We start from the raw sequence: 22995 nt of genomic DNA, 5'->3' as shown, positions 1-22995 counted from the left end.
GGAAATTTGACTTTTTTTTTTTTTTTTTTTTTAAAAACAAAAAGCTGAAAGATGAAAATTACTTTTCTGGTAAAAGATGTCTTGGTCTTCAATTTCGGAAAACTGAAGTTTTTTTTTAAAACCAAAACCCCCAATATTTTAAAAAGTTTTCTATCAAAAACATTCATAGAAAATATTGAACAATCATTTTTTTAAATGTCTGGTGGAAAAAATTGACATTTTTAAACAAGCTCTGTTCAACACTTCTGCAGAGTAAGTGAATATCATACCTAGTTACAGAAAGACAGATTAAATGCATCTTGCCGTAGGTCAGAAGGCCAATGGCAAAACTTGGAATTGTAGGCCCAATCACTTGCTTTAACTGTCAGACAATCAAAATTGCATATGAAGTAATATATCTCAACACACCCAGTTGAATTGTGGGATATGTGCACACCCAAAAACATCAAGATCTGCTCGGTAGTGAAAATATAATTTTATTTTTAACTGCCAGCAATATACTGGTATATCTGTAAAAGATGATCCAGAGAGAGTGAAAGACATAAGCATATTACAATAAATTGACTTGTCAAGTATTTCTGCATACCATGCTCCAATTCCTGATGTCCTGTTTTGAGAGTTTACATCTCACCCCCGTTTAACCAGCACACATACATACAAGAATTAGTGGACAAGCTAAATGGGCTTACTTGGGATAGATAAAGTTTTGTTCTGAAGATTCTCATTTGACAGATTCGAAGCATTAACTGAATGGCAGAGTGTACATTTTGCTGTTCTTAGCCACTTTGTTCTACATGGACAGACATCCATGGGTTGGGCACAAGACATCTTCGGTTTTCTTCGGTCTGTGTTCCTTTGATATGAAAAGCTAATTTGCTACTTTAGCATAGATTTTATCTTTCTCCTTATCTAAGGAACAGCACACAGTTCTTTTCAATCAGTTTAGACATACCCATTCCAGAAAATTACCAATTTTATGGGAAAATGATGATTTTGCAAGCTACACAGCTGCAGCAGTCCATGCGGGACTTTCAGAGTGCCAGAGAAAACAGACACATAGGAAATGTTTGAAGTGCATGAAATCATTTAAAGCGTTCACACGCATCCTGCTCAAACAGTTGCGTACATGTAGGAAATCTTTTCCAGAAAGGAAAACTTTGTTTAAAAACCAAATTCATGCATATAGTGTGTTCTCCATTCAAAGTGAGAGGGAGTTTCCCATTAATAAGGGTACTATAAAGGGCTGGTGATTGGGATCAGATTGAAATCCTCTATCCACAGAGCACACATAGCGCATACAGCTAATCCTCCTACAAACCATCCTACCAATGCCCTGCAGCTCTGACCTGAAGGGACTACCTGCAGAGATGAAAGACCTTCAGTCTCCACTAAGCTCTTAGCCTCTATGTGGAGGATGCCAACAAGTGGGATAGCTATAGTGATGCAATGCAGATACCTGTCCACTGGGAAATGAGAAAGATAGCAATTCATTTCACAGTCGTCAGTGAATGGCCATTGCATAGTATATCCTGGGGTGGCCTGACTGACACTCACACCCCAAGACCCTCTTCCCTGCCGGGCAGAATCCTTTAGCTCCACCTCCCTGCCACAGGGCAGAAGCTCCAAGCTCCTCACCGCAGTCTGGTAGGCAGAGAATGAAAAGAACTGCATGCGGCTCACAAGCCACAGTTTGGCCACCCCTGGTACATCCGCTTTCGGTTGCTAACCAACCTGAAGCTCATCTGAACTGTGCCTATAAGGGAAACACTCGTTCTTTTAGTTGCTGTCCAGTCCCTGACACTTGGTAGCTCATTGTATTGTGACAAGAAATACACCAATGGGTGCCAGAAAGCTCCAGCTGTCTAACTTCATTCTCAAGCTTTTAGCCATGTCAGCCATTAAAATTACTTCATTGTGGTATATTATATTCAACATCAGGTTGAGGACAATAATTAAGAGGTTATTCAAGGGAAATTACAAAGCATCATGGTTCATACTAGATGACAGGCCTGATATTTTAGGATGTTAAGCCTGAATATGAATACTTGTTTTATGGACACAGTTACCACAACTGAGTATGCAGATTGGGTCATTGACTATACAAATAGTTAATTACGATCATGTGCATCTGGAGTTAAACAGCAGACACAACTGTCTGCATACTGGGTGCCTAATTTATTTAGAGATCAGGTCCATTGTTTTTTAAATTAATAAACCATTCTAAACAGTCATCCTGATCTAAATGTAATGTATATTATTCATTTCAATTGACCAGCCCATACCCAAAATTAATCTGCTTGCTATATTCCATTTTTAGTTGAGCATTTTAAGGTATACAAAGGCCAAAAGCACCAAACCAATACACTTCCATTTTTATCCTCAATGTGTCATTAAACAACAAAGCCCTGTTTTAAACTGACCAAAAAAATGAAATAATTCCTCTCTCTGGATGTAACGGTGGCAAGTACTAAATCTCTAAAGAGGATTTTTACTGCTAGACAAAGTTTATTCATGATGTGAATGTGCCTTTAGGATACACTGAATATAAAAAGGCTACAATTAATTCATTTTTAAACAGGCTGCTCTGTAGTTTTTCCTTTCAGTTCCTGAACCCCTCTGCAATAAATCATAATAGGGTTTGATTTTAAGTGTACCAGTTGCTGTCTTTGAAAAGACAGGTAACAACTAAACTTAAAAAGGCAAGACAAAGGCACCACAAGCCATGTATACAAATCTGGAGTACTTACTCCATCACTTATTTGAAGCTAACTTTATGGATATCTTAAGTAGCAAAAGCAGGATCTTAGAAAGTCAGGCTGTTTCTCATAAAGCCAGTGCTTACCAAAATGTTAGTGTATAAAAGTGTGTTTGTGTGAGCATTTTCATATTATTGCAATAGGTTTAATATCAGAAAAACAACCTACAAGGAATAGCACTTTCCAAGCTTGTAAAATCAGTTAAATATAAAAAAGTATCATTACAAAAAATATGTTCATGCTCTTTGGAGTAGTGTTTGACGGCCTCTAAAATAACAGTAATTTATTTCATGCATCAAAACCTTGCCTGTTTGTTTTAACAAAGAGAACTAATTCCCTGGTTTAGAAATATTTGAAAATTGCTTTTTTTAAAATTGCAGTGCTATTCCTCAGTGTTGATGTAGAAAACCTAAATGTATAGTAGTGCAATGATTACAGTTATGCAAAATTGCAGTCCAGGTATGTAGACAAGTGACAGTCGGGGATAAATTAACACATAGAAAGGCTGGCACTTCACAGACCATTGCTTTTAAAGAGAAAACAAAAAAAGGCTTTTCTTTTAGAAAACGCATACTGTATGTTAAGGCAAATTCTCTTTTAAAGGTCACTTAAACATGCTTCAGAAAAAAATATCAAAAAAAAATCTAAGCAAGATTTCTACTCTAGTTGCTGTATTCAGTCTTGCATTGCTAATCATTGCACTGCTAGCTATCATATATAGTAGCTATTTGTCAACTAGAACCTTAGAGTTTACACGTACATTGCTTATGACAGCAGTTTTCCTAAGTAAACGTTACCAAGATGACCTACACAGAACAAAGGCTCTTTACTACCAAAAAAAAGCAGCCACTTGCAGTTCTTCAAATGAACCAATGGTGGGTGTCTAGCTCATTTGGTTTCTTCATGATGTTCCATCAAAATGACGTTCTGCTAACTGTCTATCTAGTGTGACTCAAAACTCAGTTCTGACAGCACCATTTGTTTTTTTAACCCACCATTACTAGTCCTCATCAGGCTCCAGAAGGCCCATACCTAAACGCTTTCTCTGCATTGTAAGTTACAGGGAAGCCCCAAACAAAATTCAGATCTAGATCCAAACTCTTGCAGTTTGGGGCATTCAAATCTGGGTCTGTGATGGGCACATTTCTGGGGGTTTTTTGTTTTTAATCTGACAATTATTTAAAAGTATTTTTTCTTGTTATGTTCCCCCCCCCCCAACATTACCAAGTATTCTGCAGTAGGCTTTTTGAGGTAATAAGATCCTTTGGTGTACAGCTGGGACAAACAAGTAGTTACAGATCAATATGTTCAGATGCCTATTTTATCCTATGTGCAGACCTTTGAAAAAAGTAGTAAATTCCAAAATACATAAATATTTCTTGTACCATATACCAAGAAAGAATTGTGAACCAATTAATGAACTTAAAAGAATGTCTACACAGAAATGGACCAAATGTTTGCAAGTTTAGCTATAGTTAATAGATAAAAGAAAAGACGCCAACATGAAGGGTTACTTTTGTAGGCTAGTCTAGCGTTACCCCAATGCAACATTAACACAAACTGTATTAATGATAATCTTATTTGCTCATTACTCCTGTTTGCAAATTTTAGGTAATTACTGTACCTGGCCTATCCAACATAATATTGAATAACTGCAAATTCATGAAAAATAAATTGTTATTTTATATGCAAAAGAGCAGTCTGTTAGGAAAAGCATTCTGTTATGGAATATGTGAAGTCATCTCTTTTGCAAGTGCTGTTTACTTAGTGAGTCTCTTAGCTACATCACTGTAAGCTATTTCAATCTCTTTGTCTCCAGGACAAGTATTGGTGAATTCATCCCTGCTATAGGCATTCGTCAGGTATCTCCAAATCCCTGTCATTTCCTTGGGAATATCAAAGTTGCGATATTTTTTGGCAACCACCTAGAACAAAAAAAAAAAAAAAAAAGAATTAGACAATGACTACTTCATGTCCTTCAAATTACACCAATTCTTGCATTCTGTCACACTGTGTTATGCTATCCTCACAGAGTATAAACCTACAGTGCAACTTCCATTAAAGATCAAAATCAGTAGATCTTGCCTTTCTGGTATGTATGTGGGCCTGGTGATATAGTGTATGCGTCAGTTTATCTGAGGACAATGAGCAAACTAGTACTACAGATTAACTACTGCCACAACCAGGCATATAAATTTAACTTGGGGCTCTATGTGCAGAGAGAGACTGCCCAGAACAGTGCAAGAGACGGGGAAAAGGAGTCAGACCAGGGTAATAAAGACAAATTTTCATTTTTGTAGAGTTATCCTCTACCATCTCCCAGTTCTTTCAGATGTGTCTAACTTGTCCTCTAGTCCTATATTTGGCATGGTGCAATTTATTTGTATTACTAACCTAGGCCATTTTCTATACATATAGAAAAAACATGTGCTTAATGAAACACATGGAAAAACTGTAGTCATGTTCTTTCTTCTTAAAAATCTCAACTTCCTTGTTTCTGCAGTGCACTAAACCCGGCTTGACTTGGGCCATAAATCCTTTTATCCTTGTTATCTATTATGTCTCTCAGTAACTAGGGTATGCACAGAAGTTTCAGACATTTCAAGAATCTTTCACTGATTATGCAATGCTGTTAATATTGGGATTACGTTTAATGAGGACATACGTATTCAGTCTTATTTGCCAAGTTTATTGCAATGGGATGGGATTCAAGATCTATCTTTTACTTTCATTATCTCATTCTTTATTCTATCCACTGTAAGAAATGCAACTGAAATGATTGCAGTCCAGCCCAATAAAATCATTTACCTTGACAATGTGTAGTTTAGGCAGCAGGTTGCAGTCTGCTAATGTCATCTCATTGCCATCCAGAAACTTGCGAGTAGACATTGTGATATCCTCCATGCTGTTCTCATCTATCTCATCCGGGAGAGGAGCGTTCAGGTACTCATCCAGTTTCTGAAGAGTTTTCAAGAGGCTACGCTCCAAAGCTGCAGGAAAGGAATATAGTTTTATACAAGAACAATAAAGAGGAAGGAAAGAAAGTCACAATGCAGTTTTCAAAGTGAGTTATCAATGTATGTAGGAAGCAAGTCTGGTCCTTACACTCTCTTCTTGATGCAGTGTAATGCAAGAGAATTGGCTAAGCTTAAAGCACCACAGTAATGCACTGAACAAGGATTAGTTTAGACACTTCGTTTGGGTTTTTTTTGTTTTTGTACAATCCATGTTTTAAGAAAAGTTTGAATTCAGGACTTGTCTATTAAGTGGAAAGAAGTGTGTCTATATGAAATTCCAATCTACATCCAAATTTTCCTTTTTACTTATCAAATTGTACCTACTGTAGTGCCTCAGATGCATTATATAATAGTTACTTGGCACATATGTAGCCCTACATACCACTAGGGCTGCCGACATGAATTTGCATTGCTGTGATACCCATGGCAGTGCCAAAACACTGAAATAGAGATTTTAGTCTCCTTTGCCACAGGTATTATGGCAAAGCTACTCTTAAAGCAGCTTTAGTGGTAGCTGGTAGCATTATATACTGAATTGAAGTCTGTGCTACCTACCAAAACAAGACAAATTGAAGTTTAATTGGAAATTTAATCTTAGAGCTTGTCTACATGGAAACAGCACTGAAATAAATAAATCAACTATAATTCACACCTTCAGTTACTTCAGCGTACACCTGTGTAGATGCACTTATTCCAGAATAAGAAAACCCTATGTCAGAGTAGGATTCTCTATTCCAGAACAAGTGCATTCACACAGATGTACACTGAAGTAACTGAAGGCGTAAATAAAACAGCTGATTATGATACGGTCATGTGAGATCATATCAAAAGCCTTACTAAAGTCAAGATACATCACTTCTACTACTTTCACCCCATCCACAAGGCTTTTTACCCTGTCAAAGAAAGATATTAGGTTGGTTTGACATGATTTGTTCTTGACAAATCCATGTTGACTGTTATTTATCACCCAATTATCTTCTAGGTACTTTTGACTGCTTGATTATTTGCTCCATTATCTTTCCAGGTACCGAAGTTAAGCTGACTGGTCTATAACTCCTTGGGTTGTCCTTATTTCTCTGTCTATAGACAGGTATTATATTTGCTCTTTCAGTCCCCCATGCATTCTCAAAGATAACTACAAATGGCTGACATCTGTTCAGCCAGTTCCTTAAGCATTCTAAGATGTATTTCACCAGGGCCCGCCAACTTGAAGACATCTACCTTGTCTAAATAATTCTTAACTTTCCTATTTTAGCCTCAGATCATACCCCATTTACACTGATGTTCACCATGCTAATCGTGCAATCGCTGCTAAAAAATTTTTGGTGAAAACTGACACCAAAAAGGCATTTAACATTTCGTCCATCAATGGATTTTCTGTTATTGTCTTTCCCTCCTCATTGAGTAATGGGCCTTTGATGTCCTTGGTCTTCCTCTTGCTTCTAATGTATTTGTAAAATGTTTCCTGTTACCCTGCATGTCCCTAACTAGTTTAATCCCTTTCTTGCCTTGGCATTTCTAATTTTGTCCTTACATGCTTGTGTTTTTTTATATCCATCCTTCATAATTTGACCTAGTTTCCACTTTTTGTATGACTCCTTTTTGAGTTTCAGGTTGTTGAAGATCTCCTGATTAAGCCAGGATTGTGTCAGTTTAAAAAGTGTATGTTAATTTGATGCAACTCTCCATGCAGGAAAGTCTGAACTACTGAAACAATAAGTTAACCAAAAACTACAGCAGAGGGCAGTATAGCCTATAAAACCTAATAACACAACACTGGTTATATTGGAGTAGGATTGCACGTTTTATTTACATTCTGCTGCAACAACCATTGAGGAATAAAGTAAAACTCCTCTGATGATTCAAGGTCCCACTCCTGCATTCCTGAGCTTGCCGATCTCAAAATTTTGGGTGTTATGAGAAAGCAGTAGCACTTCCCAAATATTACCATTTATACTTCACATGGCAAGTTTAAAGCTTTAAGCCTTTTAAAAAAAAGTTGCAAGCCAAAGTGAGCGTAAATCAAAACCTTGGATCTGAACATCCTGAATGCTGGCGAAGTTCAGATATGAAGTTTGCAACTCACTCTACCACTGGTCCAAACAACTCAAAATCTTTGAAGTGCACTGTAAATACTATGTGAAACCTGGCACTGCATGTTCAGGTGATTAGTACAAATAGATATTTAACAAGATCTCCCCTTTTCACCCTGCTAAGACTTCTATACATTTTATAGGCAAGTTTCAATTCTGCACGAGTTTACAGTCAATGCGCAGTCCCTCCCTGCCTCCCCCCGACAATATTTATAATGCTGATAAGCCTTTTATAGAAGAAATGGAAGCGCTCACTTCTAGTTTATTACTACTACATGTTGACCTGGTTATTGTATTGTTTACTGTATGATATATTGGTTTAGTTTAACATGAAGCTGTAAGAAAACAAGAAAGAACGAAACAGTGACTCAAGATAAGCCACAAGAGACAATGCCATTACAGGAAAAACCTGGAAACCAGATGATCAAAAGAACTATAGCAGTTTGAAAAGAGTCTCTCTCAGGAGAGGGGGGAGCTGGGGCAATCAGAGTGACATGCAGACACATGCTGGGGACATCTGAAGAAAGTAGGGCTGCCTAGCTTACCATCAGGCGACATAAGACTTTAGATCAGCAAAATAGCCACACTTTTAAACTCCTTTTTGTCTAAATGCTTTGCTCTTGCTGCTAAAAAACAAACAATGCTTTGGTTTTAAGAAGGCTGTTTGAGAGCCTCCCAAAAGGACGAAGTTCCATAGGTGCCAGAACTCAGTCAGACCGGCTAAGTAAGCACTGTCAATACACAGGCTACTGTAGCCCAGGGCCCTATCTGGGAGTGGGAGAATTGTGGAATTCCATCCAGGACAGGTAAAAGCACTAGGCCTGACATCCGACGGGGTGTAATTAGAGAGTCCAAGGAGACAGAGGTGCAGCTAGTCCTGAATCTGTGACATGCCCCTTCACACATTCAAAATAAAAATAATTTTAAAAACAGTAGCCTTGCTTGCTTGCTTTGCTCCTTAGGCTGCTGGAACAAAGATTTTAGAAACCTTATTTTCTTCTAGACATTTATGTTACCTTAGTTTCACTGAGTGCAGTGCAAACAGTACAGAGATTGTTAGTGTCAACCGTATCCAATGCTCATGTTAATATAGGAATGCTCTGGTTAAGTTTACTATGCTGCATGGGACAGCTTAAATTAATAAAACCCAAAATTTACTGGAGTTTTAAGAAATCATGAGTGTATTTCAATTGAATGCAGCTTGAACTTGAACAGCATTGCCTAACTAGGATTCACTCTTTAGAAATGCTGAAATCCTTCTGTTGAATCCTGTACCTCGAATTCAACTATATTGTAAAGTAACTGCTAAGAGTCCATAGACCTACAACAAGATCCACCAAGGAGACATTACAGAGCAGAATCATTCTAAATGTTGCTTTCTTGATCACAGGGGCTATATTAGGTCCCTGGGGCAGAAGGTTGCTGGGCAACTGGGAGTTATTTACCAATAAGTAATTTAATCTAAGGTCTACATGTTGCAAACTGAACAACTCACTGATCCTATAGTCCAGATTGGTTATGTCATTTTGAGGTCAATGAGGGTAGATGGTTATTCCTGGCAGCAACAATACAAAAGTATTAGATGTGGTTTTACTTAAAGTTATAGCTGAGCAGAAGTAAGCACTCTAGTTAAGGCAGGCAGAAAATCAGATAGCTTCCGGTCTAATAGCATGGACTTCAATAAATCACTCTCTAATATGCATTTTCAAATCTGGTCAGAGTGTTCTGGAATGAGTAACAATCCCTGGTATCAAGACAGCTCCGTAGCAGCTTCATTTTAACCAGGATTTGGCTTTTCTTGTAAACAAGAACTCTTTAGATGTCCTCCACAAAAAAGAGGAGCCAGCACGTACGCAGAAACAGAAGTCACTAGCTAGTATTATGCCATTATGCAACGAGTTTGAAAACACACTCTAAAAATTAAAGTCTATTTTAAATAAGGGTAAAAAATATTTTAAACACAAGTGTGCAACTGCTTCAGATTACACTAACAATAGTCCAGATACTTTCATACACTTACTGCACTGTATCAATAATTGTAAGGGGCTATCAGACATCTGATCATTAATGTGCTAGCATATGGATCATTAGCAAGTGTGAGTGAGACTATTTAATTAACCAGCCTAATATCTTGCTCTTTTGTAACTCATATTTGTATTTTATTTATCCTTTGTGGCTTCTGGTACATCTGCTGTCCTCACCTAAAAATATAACCCATGAAAACTCTGCCAGTGTTACGAAGTGTGAGAGTTAGATTTACAAGCCTCCAGCTGGCAGAGGCTACCTGGACGATGTAAAGGATGCAACTGATCTTTGAACAGCAGGATACCAATTGGGATGACAGCAGCTTGTATTTGCTAGACAAAGGATCTAGACCAGAGCAAGCTCTAGGGAATAGCTATCAAAGAAACCAAACGTTGAAACAAGCAGCAGCAAGATACAAGACAGAAAGGAAGAAAAATATGAATTTACAGATGTTTAATATTAAACTGATACTTTAATTTCATCACTGTGGAAAGTTGCAGGGAATATTAATCACAGAATCATAGGACTGGAAGGGACCTCAAAAGGACATTAGTCTAGTCCTCTGCATTTATGGCAGGAATAAGTATTATCTAGACCATCCCTGACAGGTGTTTGTCTAACCTGCTCTTAAAAATCTCCAATGATGGAGATTCTACAACCTCCCTAGGCAATGTATTCTATCCTTAACCACCCTGACAGTTCGGAAGTTTTTCCTAATGTCTCACCTAAACTGCCCTTGCTGCAATTTAAGCCCATTGCTTCCTGTCCTATCCTCAGAGGTTAATAAGAACAATTTTTCTCCCTCCTCCTTGTAACAACCTTTTATGTACTTGAAAACTTAGGACCCCCTTCAGTCTTCTCTTCTCCAGATTAAACAAAAAATTTTTCAATTTTCCCTCGTAAGTCATGTTTTTCTAGACCTTTAATTATCTTTGTTGCTCTTCTCTGAATTTTCTCCAGTTTGTCCACATCTTTTTTGAAATGTGGCATCCAGCACTGGACAATACTCCAGTTCAGGCCTAATCAGGGCTGAGTAGAGCAAAAAGTCTACCTAGATACACATCTTGGGATGGATTTTCAGAAGTGCTGAGCACCAACAGAATTAAATCAATAGGCATTGTGAATACTTAGCATCTGTGAATATTAGGCCAGTCATTCTGTAATGGGGTTGGCATCGGCCTCTTATGAGCACCTCTCCCCCCCCCGGCCGATACATGCCTGCAATCACTCAGTTTGAACAGGGCGGCACCCACCTCTCATGTGAGAGCCTGCTTTTCTTTCAGTTCTTACAACAGGATGGGACCTGCCTCTCGCGAGCATACCCACCCATTGGCCGATGGCTCTTTTGGTGGGTCTTCAGCAACTCAGCCTTCTGGCCAAGTCACGCACACTGTCCCCACTTCCGGGATATACAGTCTCTAGTTTTTCATCATGGCCCTAGTATGGGGCCATAGCACCAAGGCTTCCTTCTTGGAAGCACTACCTTCTTTAACAAACCAACAGAAGCCCATCTCAGTACCCTCAGTAGGTGTCCTTTCGGCATCTCTCTCTGGGCTCAAAGTTCAACGAGACCAGCAAGGCCTATCACAGTACCCTTGCTTGGTGTGGCTAGGTTTTGGGCTCAGTCCCCTGGGCTCAGCCTGCCCATAGTCTTGCTGCTCTTCCAGTCAGCCAGGCACCTGATCCTCCCTCTTGGACCTCCAGGCAGCTACTGACTGCTCTGCTTCCACTGCTCCTTTTTATATGGCCCTTCTGGCTCCTGATTGGTCACTCCAGTAGCCCCTCTGATTGGCTGCTTCCCTGAAGCCACTCTAGGCTATTTGAAAGATGTCTTCTCTGCTCTTTTCTGGGGCAGGGTGAGGCAGGGCCGCGAGGCCTCCAGCAAGCCAAGACATCCACAAGCTTACTGTACATCTGACTAAAATGTTACATCTTCATATGCACTATCCTACATGAGCCAGTTTACAGCATGTCACAGGGAGGCTGCATGAGGATATGTTGAGCACCACTGCACCTTTCAAAAAAGCTGCATGCTCTGGTGAAACTCCCAAAATGGGTATTTCCAATGATCTAGACAGTCAGCTTTACTAGACAGTTTCACTGGTCTGGTTCTCTCTCAAGGTAGACTCTGAGTCACTAGTTCGGAGACCATTAACCCAGAAAACTAAAAGTCATCGACTCAACCATGGAGATTTTGATTTAAGGAGGATTTAAGATGTACAGTCAGCCATTACAAACTAAAGTAGCTTGTTTGCAGGTTTTACACCTCCAAAATACACCAGTAATTAGGGGGAAGGTCCACTAACCATATCAATAATAACAAATGAACGGTAAGTCATGAATCCCTCAATTAATAGGACTATCAAATTAGTACAGAATTCATAAATGATATTGACTGCTCCCATGAGGAAAAGGAAATGAGGTTAAGTGTTGTGGCATGAGGTCAAAGCAAAAGTAGTGTTATCCCATGTTGCATGTGTAGCCCTGAGAATTGTCTACAATACCTGTGTGTTGAAATAGTGTTTTTTATGTAGTTTAATCACATCCATCAGAGGTGATCTGAGCAGCCCCTCATTCTCATAAAGCAGAATCAGATTAAAGGAATGTCTAGTTCAGGGAAGTTATTTGCGGACATCAGTGGTGCTGCCTGGACACAGAACCTCTACACCATACCCTGTTCGGCTTTGTAGAAAGGACAAATAAAGATGCAAACAGAGGAAATAAATATACAAAACTTCCACCACCAAAAAAAATTAAAAAAAAAAAGCTGCTATTGCCGTACCCACAACCTAGTGAAATACCAGGCACTAGAGATTACAGGACTGAGGTCTCCTACCTTCATTGGCCTCTGGTCTGGAATTCTTGATAAATGCAGAAAATTTGGCAAAGATGTCCATTCCAGTGGTGTTTGATTCTGGGTGCTTTGGTGAAAGCTTTAAGTACCTAAACAGAAAGATGTGATCATTTCTGGGCAAACATTACAATAGCAGTTCTACTGCAATATTCATCAGAAACAATCTGATCGGTCAGTCACATATTTATTAGCATTAAGCAGGCAAAGAAATCTGTACACTCTACTTAGGTTATTAGCATTCTACATCAGTGGTTTTCAACTTGGGGGTCCGCAGACCATGTCTAAGATTTCCAAAGGGCCCTGCACCTCCATTTGAAATTGTTTAGGGGTCCGCAAATGAAAAAAATGTTGAAAACCACTGCTGTATATTATGTGCATTTTTTTAAACCAATGTAATCATTTTCAGGTCCAAAATTTAGGTTTTCAAGATCCAAACAGAAATACTTGATTTTTTTTAAACAAATATCATCGAACTGTTTTGATTTAAACATTTGCACTGAACCAATGTAATGCATGAGAATCAGACAATGAAACTGGCTGTTCTACTTTCATTATAAAACGTAGTGATCTGCAAATAGTGTCAACAGCATAAACAGTGAAAGGTAAACTCAATTTTATTAACTTAAGTTGGTATCAGTAACACGCAAGGAATTTTTAAACTACAAATTATGTTTAATCCAAGTGCCCCTTTAAAATGTTCTTCAGACTTATCACTGTGTGACTAAACTATCTACAACATGAGTCAGGACCTCTGGAATTCTGAAGCACTTCACTGCTTATTTCTGTGATAAGGATTACCAGAGGATCTGCAAATTCCACTGGAGAATATGAAAAACCTATATACATCACATAAAATGGCTATCCAGTTACTTTTAGGCTTTAGAATCAAAGCTAGAATTTCTGGGCTGGCTATGAGTTTTAGTTATGTGTTCACCAGCGGACCTTTACATTTTTAAATTATTTACATATTTTTAAAGATCAGGAGACTATAAAAATGTCCAACTAAACTTTAAAAAGAAAAATGTTAATGCACAACAACTCTGTGCAAAGGGAAACACAGTGCTCTTTTGAGCACAGATCTCCAGCCTATTGCTTTTTTCTGTGAAGCAGGAATGTTTTTAAAAGGTTCCCTGTCACTATATAACTGAAGTCTCTTGATCAATACAAAGCATATTGGCAGGGACAGCCCTACAGTGTTTATAGTGCCCTGAGTAGGGAAAAAAGGTTGAGTTGGGGAACAACGTGGCAGCCACGTTGATTGCTCACCCCTGAACATTGGTACATCAGTTACATTGAATAGTGTTCTTTCTTGTCTAGTTAATGACAGGCAAACCTGTACTTATTAAAGTCAAGACCGCACTGGTAGTTTGTTTGAATATTCCAATTTTCATGTTTAGGAAATATGCTATTAGACATATGTCCATTTTGACTAGTTCCTGGATTTCTGCTGAAGTTATATTTAATAATTTCTCATTATAGATATTTTAGGTATTCGTGCCCTTTTATTTTTTCCCTACAATATGAACCAAATGTGTTCACATTGTGTATTAGTTGTCTGCTGCCTATTGTGAGACTAGATATAAATTACATTTATAGTGCTAAAAATCTTTTTTCCATGTTTCTCTTCCCAAATGATGCTGGTTACTCAACTGAGATTGAGTTGGTTAAAAAATTGCCGTATATGAAGTTTCTTTCAACTGTTAAACCAGTAGTCATGAGAGAGACACAGCAAATGACTACAGTCTTGTGTAAAACAAAGCTTATCAAATTCTGCTGAATTGTAATTTGATCAGGAGTGTCAAAACTAATTTGAAAATGGTTTATGAAAACCATTTTAAGCACTTTTAAAAATATATGCCTATCAAACGTCTCTGGGCAGAGTAAATAGTAAAACTGATGTCTGAAGAGTGTTTTAAAGAGAATTTGTCACTGTCTAGTATTAATCAGCTAGTTTAAATGGGAACTACATTTGAAATGAGTTTTGGAACTTTACAAACAGTACTAATGTACACAGGTCCAAAAATCAGTAGTGTTGTCCACAATACCACCACGCACTCACTTGTTCCTTTCCCCAAAGAATTCTCCCACTATTCACTTAAGTAATACCAAAGTAAGGGATTTTAATAGCATTTTTTTAAATGCCCAAATCCCTCCCACTTGTGGACTATCCATTGAGACGAAAGGTAGGTCTACATAAAAAGTGTGACCGCAGCAGGTGCAGACGTACACTAGTTCTGATCTAACTAGTTCAAAAAACAGTAGCAATGAAGTCACAGCATTATGGGCAGCAGCACAAGTTAGCTGCTCGAGTACATGCCCATGTCCTGGGTGGGGTTGGCTTTGTTGCTATTGTTGTTTGAGCTAATTAGTTCAAAGCTAGCTCAAATAATGTCTACATGTGCTGTAGTCACACCTCTCATTGCAACGTAGACATATATACCCTAAGAGTGAGCTCAACCCAGCGCTGAGGTCAACTACCTCAAAGTTCCGATCAGTGTTTCTGATTTAACCCATTATACACAGAAAGGCCATTCACAGAAGTTTAACCTGGACTTTAAACAGAGTTGATGGCTGAGATCCAAGTTTTGGTTAGGCCCACCTTTAACTGGAGACTGCTAATTGTCCCTAGTCTTCTCTAAAACTGGTGGAAAACCCGGCAGATTATACATAGAGTTCACACATTAGGTAAGGAAGGCACTTACAGTATTACGCACAAAAAGGTGGTCAAGACTCAAGAGTGGTTTACAAATAAAATCCAACCAGAAAAAAATGTAGATTAAAAAATAAACTTGCTTTCTGATCAATCAGAGATGGCTTTATTAGCGTACTGTAAAACAATCTCACTGGTAATTGATCAATCCCTTTTGACCTTCCTTTTTTCAGATGGCTGAATAGACACAATGGTTCTTTTCTATTCCAAGAACAGTTTAAGGCGGACTGGTATGTTTGATGTAATAGTTCTCAGCTTAAACAAACAGACTTTTTGTAACTGTAACTTTCTGATCTTTTCCTATGTGGGATAAAAATACTTCAATTCATTTATTCTTGCATCTGTATAGTGCCTGTCACCCCAAAAGATCTTAAAATGCTTGCAGATGGTTAATTCAATTTCAAAACGCTCTTAAAAATGAAGTGTGTGTTTGGAAAAGAGAGAAAGACGACTTGTCTTACGGACAGCCAAGTACACATATATACCAATGAATTTTCTACTTGTCTAGTTCTCTACAAGTCCTGTTCCAAGGTCTCAAACCATGCTGGGGTAGAGAATATAATTGCATACTTCTGCTTTCTGGAGTAAGCATATAAAAATTAAACACGTTGTGCTTGTAACATACAATAGGGGGATTACAGTGGAAAGCTGCCCCCGTTATCACTGCAATCCAGATCTCAGTGAATGGAAAATTGGGCTCCGTGCACAGTAGAATAACTGTAGGCAGCCATACACGGTCTGCTTTGCTCCATTAGTATTGCCAGTCCAAGGGAAAGGAGATATTTTTAAAAACATGTAAACGATCTGTCCCAGAAGATAAGTGATCACTGACCCCAAGATTCCCTAACAAGGAAAGGGGAAAAACTATGATAGTCCAGAAACACTTCCTCTTTCTGAACACACTCAGAGGATAGAAAGCGCAGCTAGTTGGAGACTACCCGGGCCGGTTAAAACATCATAGCCTGCCAGTTGAAGGAGAAGGAAGCCAGGAGTTTAAAGGGTCCTTGATACAGTTTCCTGCTCTTGCACTACATAATCTAATGAATAAAACATGTATTCACATCTTTTCACCACAACTTTGACAGGCTTATAGCTCAACTTTAGCCTCACATGCACATTTACAAGAGGGAGCATATCACTGTGTGTGGCAAGAAGGGCCCACACCTCAGAAAGTCTCACAAAAGTCAGCTACTGCTAACTTGTACATAGATATGATTGATTCTGCAAGGTATATAATGATTATCCTTTTTCTTATTCACTTAACTAGGAAGGAATGAGGAAAAGCTTAAGGTTGAATGCCATGTCATTTAGTTTTAGAAGAATGGCTGCAAATACAAATCTTGCAAAGGCCATAAGCAGATCACCAGAAAATAGGTTTTCCCTAATGGCTTAATGCTGATGCACTTGATGTATAGTTCTGTGAAGTGGGGCTCCATTTTCAGTTGCATGAATACAATCTTATTAGCACAGCCTATTATTCTGCCTCCCTTCTAGTGCACAGCCCCACTCTCAACCACCAAAAATGAAAAATATTCAGGCTCAAACAAGCACATATAAAATCTAACTATTGATTCCGGGTAATCTCTAGTCTATTTCCCTGTTGATTTCTTCCTAAATGAATGGGTAATTTATCAAAAATATGGTCTTGGGCTGAAATATTTAAGGCCTCAATCCACATTACAAAGATTGAGATTTTAGCTTGTCAATATGGAAAGCATCTTAAACTTGCTTAGCAAGCAAATATTTGCACTATTTATTGAAGGCAGCTTCTCCATAAACAGGCATTTCAAACTAAGCAGTGCCAACAAACCTGAGGCGAGAAACTACGAAGGCTATTGTTGCCAAATACATTTTGCCCTACAACACTTACTGTGGTGGACACAAGACTTCTTCAAGAAACTCTTCAATCTTGTTCACATCTGTTTTCACTTCACCATTGTAGGTAATAAAGGGTGGATGAGTCCCCGGAGCCAAGTTCTGAAGGTCTGCTGGTTTCCTGTGGTGCAATACAAACATGGTGCAGAAGAATTTTAAAAAGGAACAAATGAGCACAGTTACAGCCATGATCCTATCTATCTATCAGTGCTATTTTTGATCATGGAGGCAGGGCCCCCACACGTGGGGGGGGGAAAAAGGGTACACTTTACTGGGGCACGGAGGCCCTGGAAGGCCCAGTCCAGGCTGCAACCCCCATTGGTATGTGTGTGGGAGGGGGCCTGTGTTACAAGTTTGTACTGGGCCTGAAAAAATTATGCTTGGGCCTTACACGGAGGTTCAGCCGGAGATCAATCTCTGCATGCCAGCTCTGCCCCTCCACTAGTTAACTAGAGCCTTGGTGATTCAATGGTGCTTTAAAAAGCAACAGCATAGGAAAGGCAACAAGAGTTCTGTAGCACTTTAAAGACTAACAAATTTAATTTCAGCAGGCATAAGCTTTCGTGAGCTTCAGCTCACTTCCTCAGATGCAGTAGGAAAGGGAGTTCAATGCCTTGCAATTTTGTGAGAACACCACTAGTTTTCTAAAAGATAAGTAACATTTTTAATTTAATTTATCTGTGGTACTTCAAAATTTTCTTTAACTCTTAATTAGAGTTTTTTTAAGATCTGCTTCATAGGAATACTAGGTATATAGTTAATTTGAGATGTTTAGGATTGTAATTTCCTTCCTCCCCTCCAGCTCTGTTTTATCCTCAAGGTATGTTGGTACATGTAGCACTCTGCATGGAACTTGTCTTCACCCCTAATATCTCTACCTCTCCACATCCAAGTTTTTTCTGATGGAAATAAATTAAACCAGAAATAAATTAGACCACACACACACACACCATTCAATAAGGGAAACGGTGTGCCCTAGCAACAATTCTAAGAACAGGGGGCGATTTTTTCTCTAAGTATGTATTGAGGAAAATAAGATTTTCATGGCAAGAACCCTGGACTGGGGGAAGGAGGGAAGAAAAGAGGGGGATATCACTGGCACCGTCATAAAGTACTTTGATTCTACAGAGATGAGCATGGCATCAAGTTAATTTAGAGACATCAAAGCATTTAAATTTTTATAAAGAGTTTTGGTGACACCCCTTCCTTTCTGGGACGTCTCCCCTTAAGGACTTTCACATCATATTTCTTGTCAAGTCCAGCTAGTCTATTTTATGGGTACTTGGCTGCTGCTCCTTTTCTCTTAGTTGGGCCTTGATATAGCGGTGACAGCATGTGACATTGCAGGCGCTCATCTAAAAGCCGTGTGCCAGCCACACATGTGCATCTGCCCACTCACATTCATTCTGATTTGTGTAATTTATTCCTTTCAATGTAAGGTATATTTGCACATCTGCATTTTCATGTGTAACATCAGAGGTATGGAAGCAGAAGGACACAATGTTCGAGGACAAAAGTTACGAAGTTCAGGCAGGGGATGTGAATAAAGGATGCAAGCAGTGAATCCCAAGTGGCATCTAAAAATAGCTCCCTTTAAATTCTCTCCTATAAGAAACCCGCATGGAATTCAATACTTCCATGATAGTGTGACAGTCTTAACTCAAACAGGAATTACAATAGTATGTGTCAACTCTTCAGTGCCAAGATTTAACTTCCACTACAAGACTGATAAAGCCAGTGATTCTTTATGGCCCAGAATAGTTTCTCTGGCAAGCATAAATAATGAGTGAGGTTATATTTATGCTCTAGATGACTTTTGGTTGTAAACTATAACATGTTTCTCAAAGAAAGGTACTTGTCCACATTGCTGCTAGCATAGTTTTGCTGACCAGCTACAAGTTTAAAGAGTTTTGTTTCAGCTGCTGTAGAAAAGCACAGAGGTGCACAGATAACTACATTTAAATGTAATTAAAGATACCTGTAGTTACCAGTTAGTACTGCAGCAATCTGAGATAATGTAAATTCCTACAGAATTAAAGACATGCTAGATTTCAGTCCCTGGCTACAGCACAAACCCTTTAACAGAGGAAGTAGCAGTAGCCATAAAAAGGCTTTAATGCTTTGGTAGATCTACACAGGATCATTTGTACTTGTGCTCCAAGCAGACCAATGAATTACAGACAGCTGAAATTGCTTGCAAAACTGTTTTCAGTGCTCAAGCGCCTCAGTGTTAAGATTAACACCCACTTTCAGTCTGGTGACATTTTAGTAAAGATGGCAGAAGTCAGATATTGAGGTAAGTGTGGCAAAGACCTACTCAGGAGATTAAAATTCTCATTGAAAAGTGCCACTGATATTTGTCCTTTTTCCCCCCATTGCTTTATGGCAGGGGGCTCTGCAAATCAGTTAAGACCTTAACCTTATATTAAAAGGCAGCTCTGTGCACCTACAACAACTGCAGGAAGTCAGTATGGCTCACTTCCAATTCTGCACATTGGCTGGATAACATTCCTTTTGAGGAATTTTTATTTTAAACAAATGCAGCCAAAGCCAGTGGACTTGCAATAATGCTATCAAGGAGGAGGTTTAATTACAGGAACAGACAAGACTGCACACTAATGAACTATCAAACAGGATGGTTTCTACATGATTTCAAAAAACAAAGCAGTTTATTAACCACACTGTGTCCAAATAAAATTGACAGATGAAAACAAAGCATGTGGAACAATGAATAGACAACTGTGCCGTATAGAATATTGGATCAACATAACACATTTCATCTAAGGATCTCAAAGCACTTTACAAACAAAACTTCAAATGCTGTGATGTTTCCCCTCCACCCCCATTTTACAAATGAGGTAACAGACAGAGTTTAAGCAAAAACAAGGAGAGTTCTGTGGCACTTTAAAGACTAACAAATTTAATATTTGTAGACATAAGGTGCACCTGGATATCTCTATAAGATGCCTGTTTCCTATTTTCAGTATTACTGCATCTGAAGAAGAGAGCTGAAATCTCTCGAAAGCTTATGTCTACAAATATTAAATTTGTTAGTCTTTAAAGTGCCACAGAACTCTCCTTGTTTTTGTGTATACAGACTAACACGGCTACCCCTCAAACAGAGTTTAAGGTAGAAGTTAGCTAGTACAGAGCCAGGAATAGAATGCTGGAGTTATGACCCCCAGTTTGCTATGTTAACCATTAGATCACACTTATCTTAGAACTACAAGCCACAATCTCAAACATTATTTGATTATCTATGGGTGTGTCTAACACTACAGCTGACAGCATGCTTCCCAGCTTGGGCAGACAAACATGCACTAACTCTCCTTGAGCTAGCATGCTTAAGAGCGCAGCGTAGCTGGGCATAGTATGGGCAGTGGCTTCGGCTAGCTGAGTGAGTACGTACCTGGGGGTCTAGGCAAGTTTCTACTCAACTATCTTGTACTGCTGCCTGTGCTACACTACTATTTTTAGTGCAGTAGCTTGAGCAGAGATAGTATGTCTGCCTACCTGAGCTGGAAAGCACCTTCCCAGCTGCAGTGTAGATGTACCCTATGAATCCAGTAGCATGTCCTCAGAAGAGCTTATCACTGTGGCCCTCTTCTCGGGCCAAATGGCCTGCCTTCACTCCTTTGATGTTCAAAATAAGAGGTCTAGGATGTGCTTAAAAAAGCTGTATCCCAGAAGTTACAAAAAACAGAATTTGGTTATAAATAACCTGACTGGATGGCAAGGTGGCCTAGTGTTAGCACTTATACGAAAGTTAAAACAAAATGTAGTTTTAGTACATATTGTGCCTAGGGAATGCAACAGAAACCTTTAAAATTGTTTTGTCTCTTTCTTTGAGCTTCTAGACAGTCATCAGATTGATTGTTACTCTGATTTACAAGTGTGGGCCACATGAAGTTTACAACTCAGATCTACGTTAAGGCTTGTCTACATGGTGCTTTAGTCTGCATCAGGTGGGAATTAACTTTTAAGACACACCAGTGTGTTTCCCACTAACTGGCCCATGTGTTTGAAACAGGACTACATTAATGCACATTAGCAAATTTTTAGCATGCACCAGCAGGGTCCACATGGGCCAGTTAGTGCGAAACTTGCTAGTGCACGTTAAAATTTACACCCCAGCTGGTGCAGACTAAGGCACAGTGTAGGCAAGCCCTTATTAACAGCAGTTTGTCCATTTAATTATTTGATAACAACTGAAATCTAGTTTGGCTGTTCACCACATTTCAGGAAAGTAACCTTGTCTGCACTTGAAGGTTAACGTGGATTATGGCAGGGTGTGAATTTAAAGCACAAAAGCTGTTCCTAATCATGTCCAAGTGTAGACACTTATTCCAGAACTCTTGCTTTGGAATAACTGTCCACACACAGGAGTTGAACAGGAACAACTGTGTACCACAAGCCCATAAAGTCAAATAGCACAGTAAAAGTTGTTAAAAGCTGGTGCAATGGGTTAACATGATTGAATGGTGTTCATCCAACATATGTTGAGTACAGTAGCAAATCTCCAAGAAGAACTGGTATAGAAGTACCTTGGTAGAAATCCTACACAGGCTACTGAAGATTTGATTTTTATCTATGGGCAGTCCTTTAAAAAAAAAAAAAAAAATCCTAAACATTCAAGTTATGGGCTGGGTGTCAATTTTATAAATTTGAAGACTATTTTTAAAAAAATCTCAAAGGTGTAATGTTCCTAAACAGGGTTTCTAAATTAAACTGAACTCAAGCTTGCCTGGTATTTTATTATAAGCTTAACAAATGATTTATACACTGCAGCCTGCTCCAGTCATCAGAACAAGTCAAATTTCTGCACATAAAAAGTTGCATTACTGAAAAGGGAAAGAATAGAGCCTCTGTCTGACTGCAGAGAAGCAAGAAATGTATGGACTCGCTGAAAAGCTGCTATGTCCCATTTAGTGTAGTCTGTGTGCATATTTTCTCTTGTGCCCCTAGTAACTAATAGTTGAACTGAGAACTGCAAAATATTCTTTTGTTTGCACAGTACTGTATTTAACAGAGTTTTGGAAGGGAAAATACACATCATACAAATTAAATCAAATAAGACTCTGTTCACTTGTTTGTGAACTTTTGTACCAAACCATGACCTGCTAAGGCAACTACAGAATTGAATTAGAGCTCCAGGTTAGGGAGATAAATTAATGTGTAAAAAATTCTTAGCACCTAACTTTCACAGCAAGTTTGTGGCTGTCCCATATGGGACAAAACAGGAGTAGCAATGCTTGGAAAATGAAGTTTAAGAAGACATACAGCATATTAGACTTGAAGGGGGGGAAAAAAAAAGTATAAAGAGCATATGATAGTCATTGAATACTGTATCCCTGGAAGCCATTCTTAATGACACTATTAGGTATACGGAGACAAATGCCAGCACCTGCTCTTTTATCAGTAAATGGTAGAAATCCTACATGTAAATAAGACCTCAATTTAATCAGAGCATTCAGCTACTCTGTGCGCAATGCAGCGCTACTGCTACGTCTTTGGCAATCCAGGCACATTGATCAACAAGTTAACAGCAAAATATATTTCTGTAGTCTTATTTTGAAGATTTTTTTTTTTTTAATTTAAAGGATTAAGTTGATATACCACCTCTATTCAGGATTTTAATTGCTTGTAGTGACTCCAGATGTTTCCC

General features: G+C 38.7%; 1 protein-coding gene across 1 annotated transcript in view; it reads right to left on the bottom strand.

The window, feature by feature from the left end:
- Positions 1 to 456: 456 nt before the first annotated feature.
- Positions 457 to 22995, bottom strand: part of CLIC4 (chloride intracellular channel 4) — a 53105-nt gene continuing 30566 nt past the window's right edge. Inside the window, exons 3-6 of the mRNA XM_067533940.1 lie at positions 17326 to 17451; positions 12728 to 12834; positions 5565 to 5746; positions 457 to 4681 (exon numbers count right to left, since the gene is read on the bottom strand). Coding sequence (XP_067390041.1) covers positions 4517 to 4681; positions 5565 to 5746; positions 12728 to 12834; positions 17326 to 17451 — 580 coding nt within the window. The 3' untranslated portion in view covers positions 457 to 4516. The remainder of the gene's footprint in view (positions 4682 to 5564; positions 5747 to 12727; positions 12835 to 17325; positions 17452 to 22995) is intronic.

This window comes from Emydura macquarii, unplaced genomic scaffold, assembly GCF_026122565.2.
Source record: "Emydura macquarii macquarii isolate MOO-44397 ecotype Brisbane River unplaced genomic scaffold, CSIRO-AGI_Emac_v2 contig_3348, whole genome shotgun sequence".
In the NCBI taxonomy this organism is placed as follows: Eukaryota; Metazoa; Chordata; order Testudines; family Chelidae; genus Emydura; species Emydura macquarii.
This window is presented reverse-complemented; position numbering and strand designations above follow the sequence as displayed.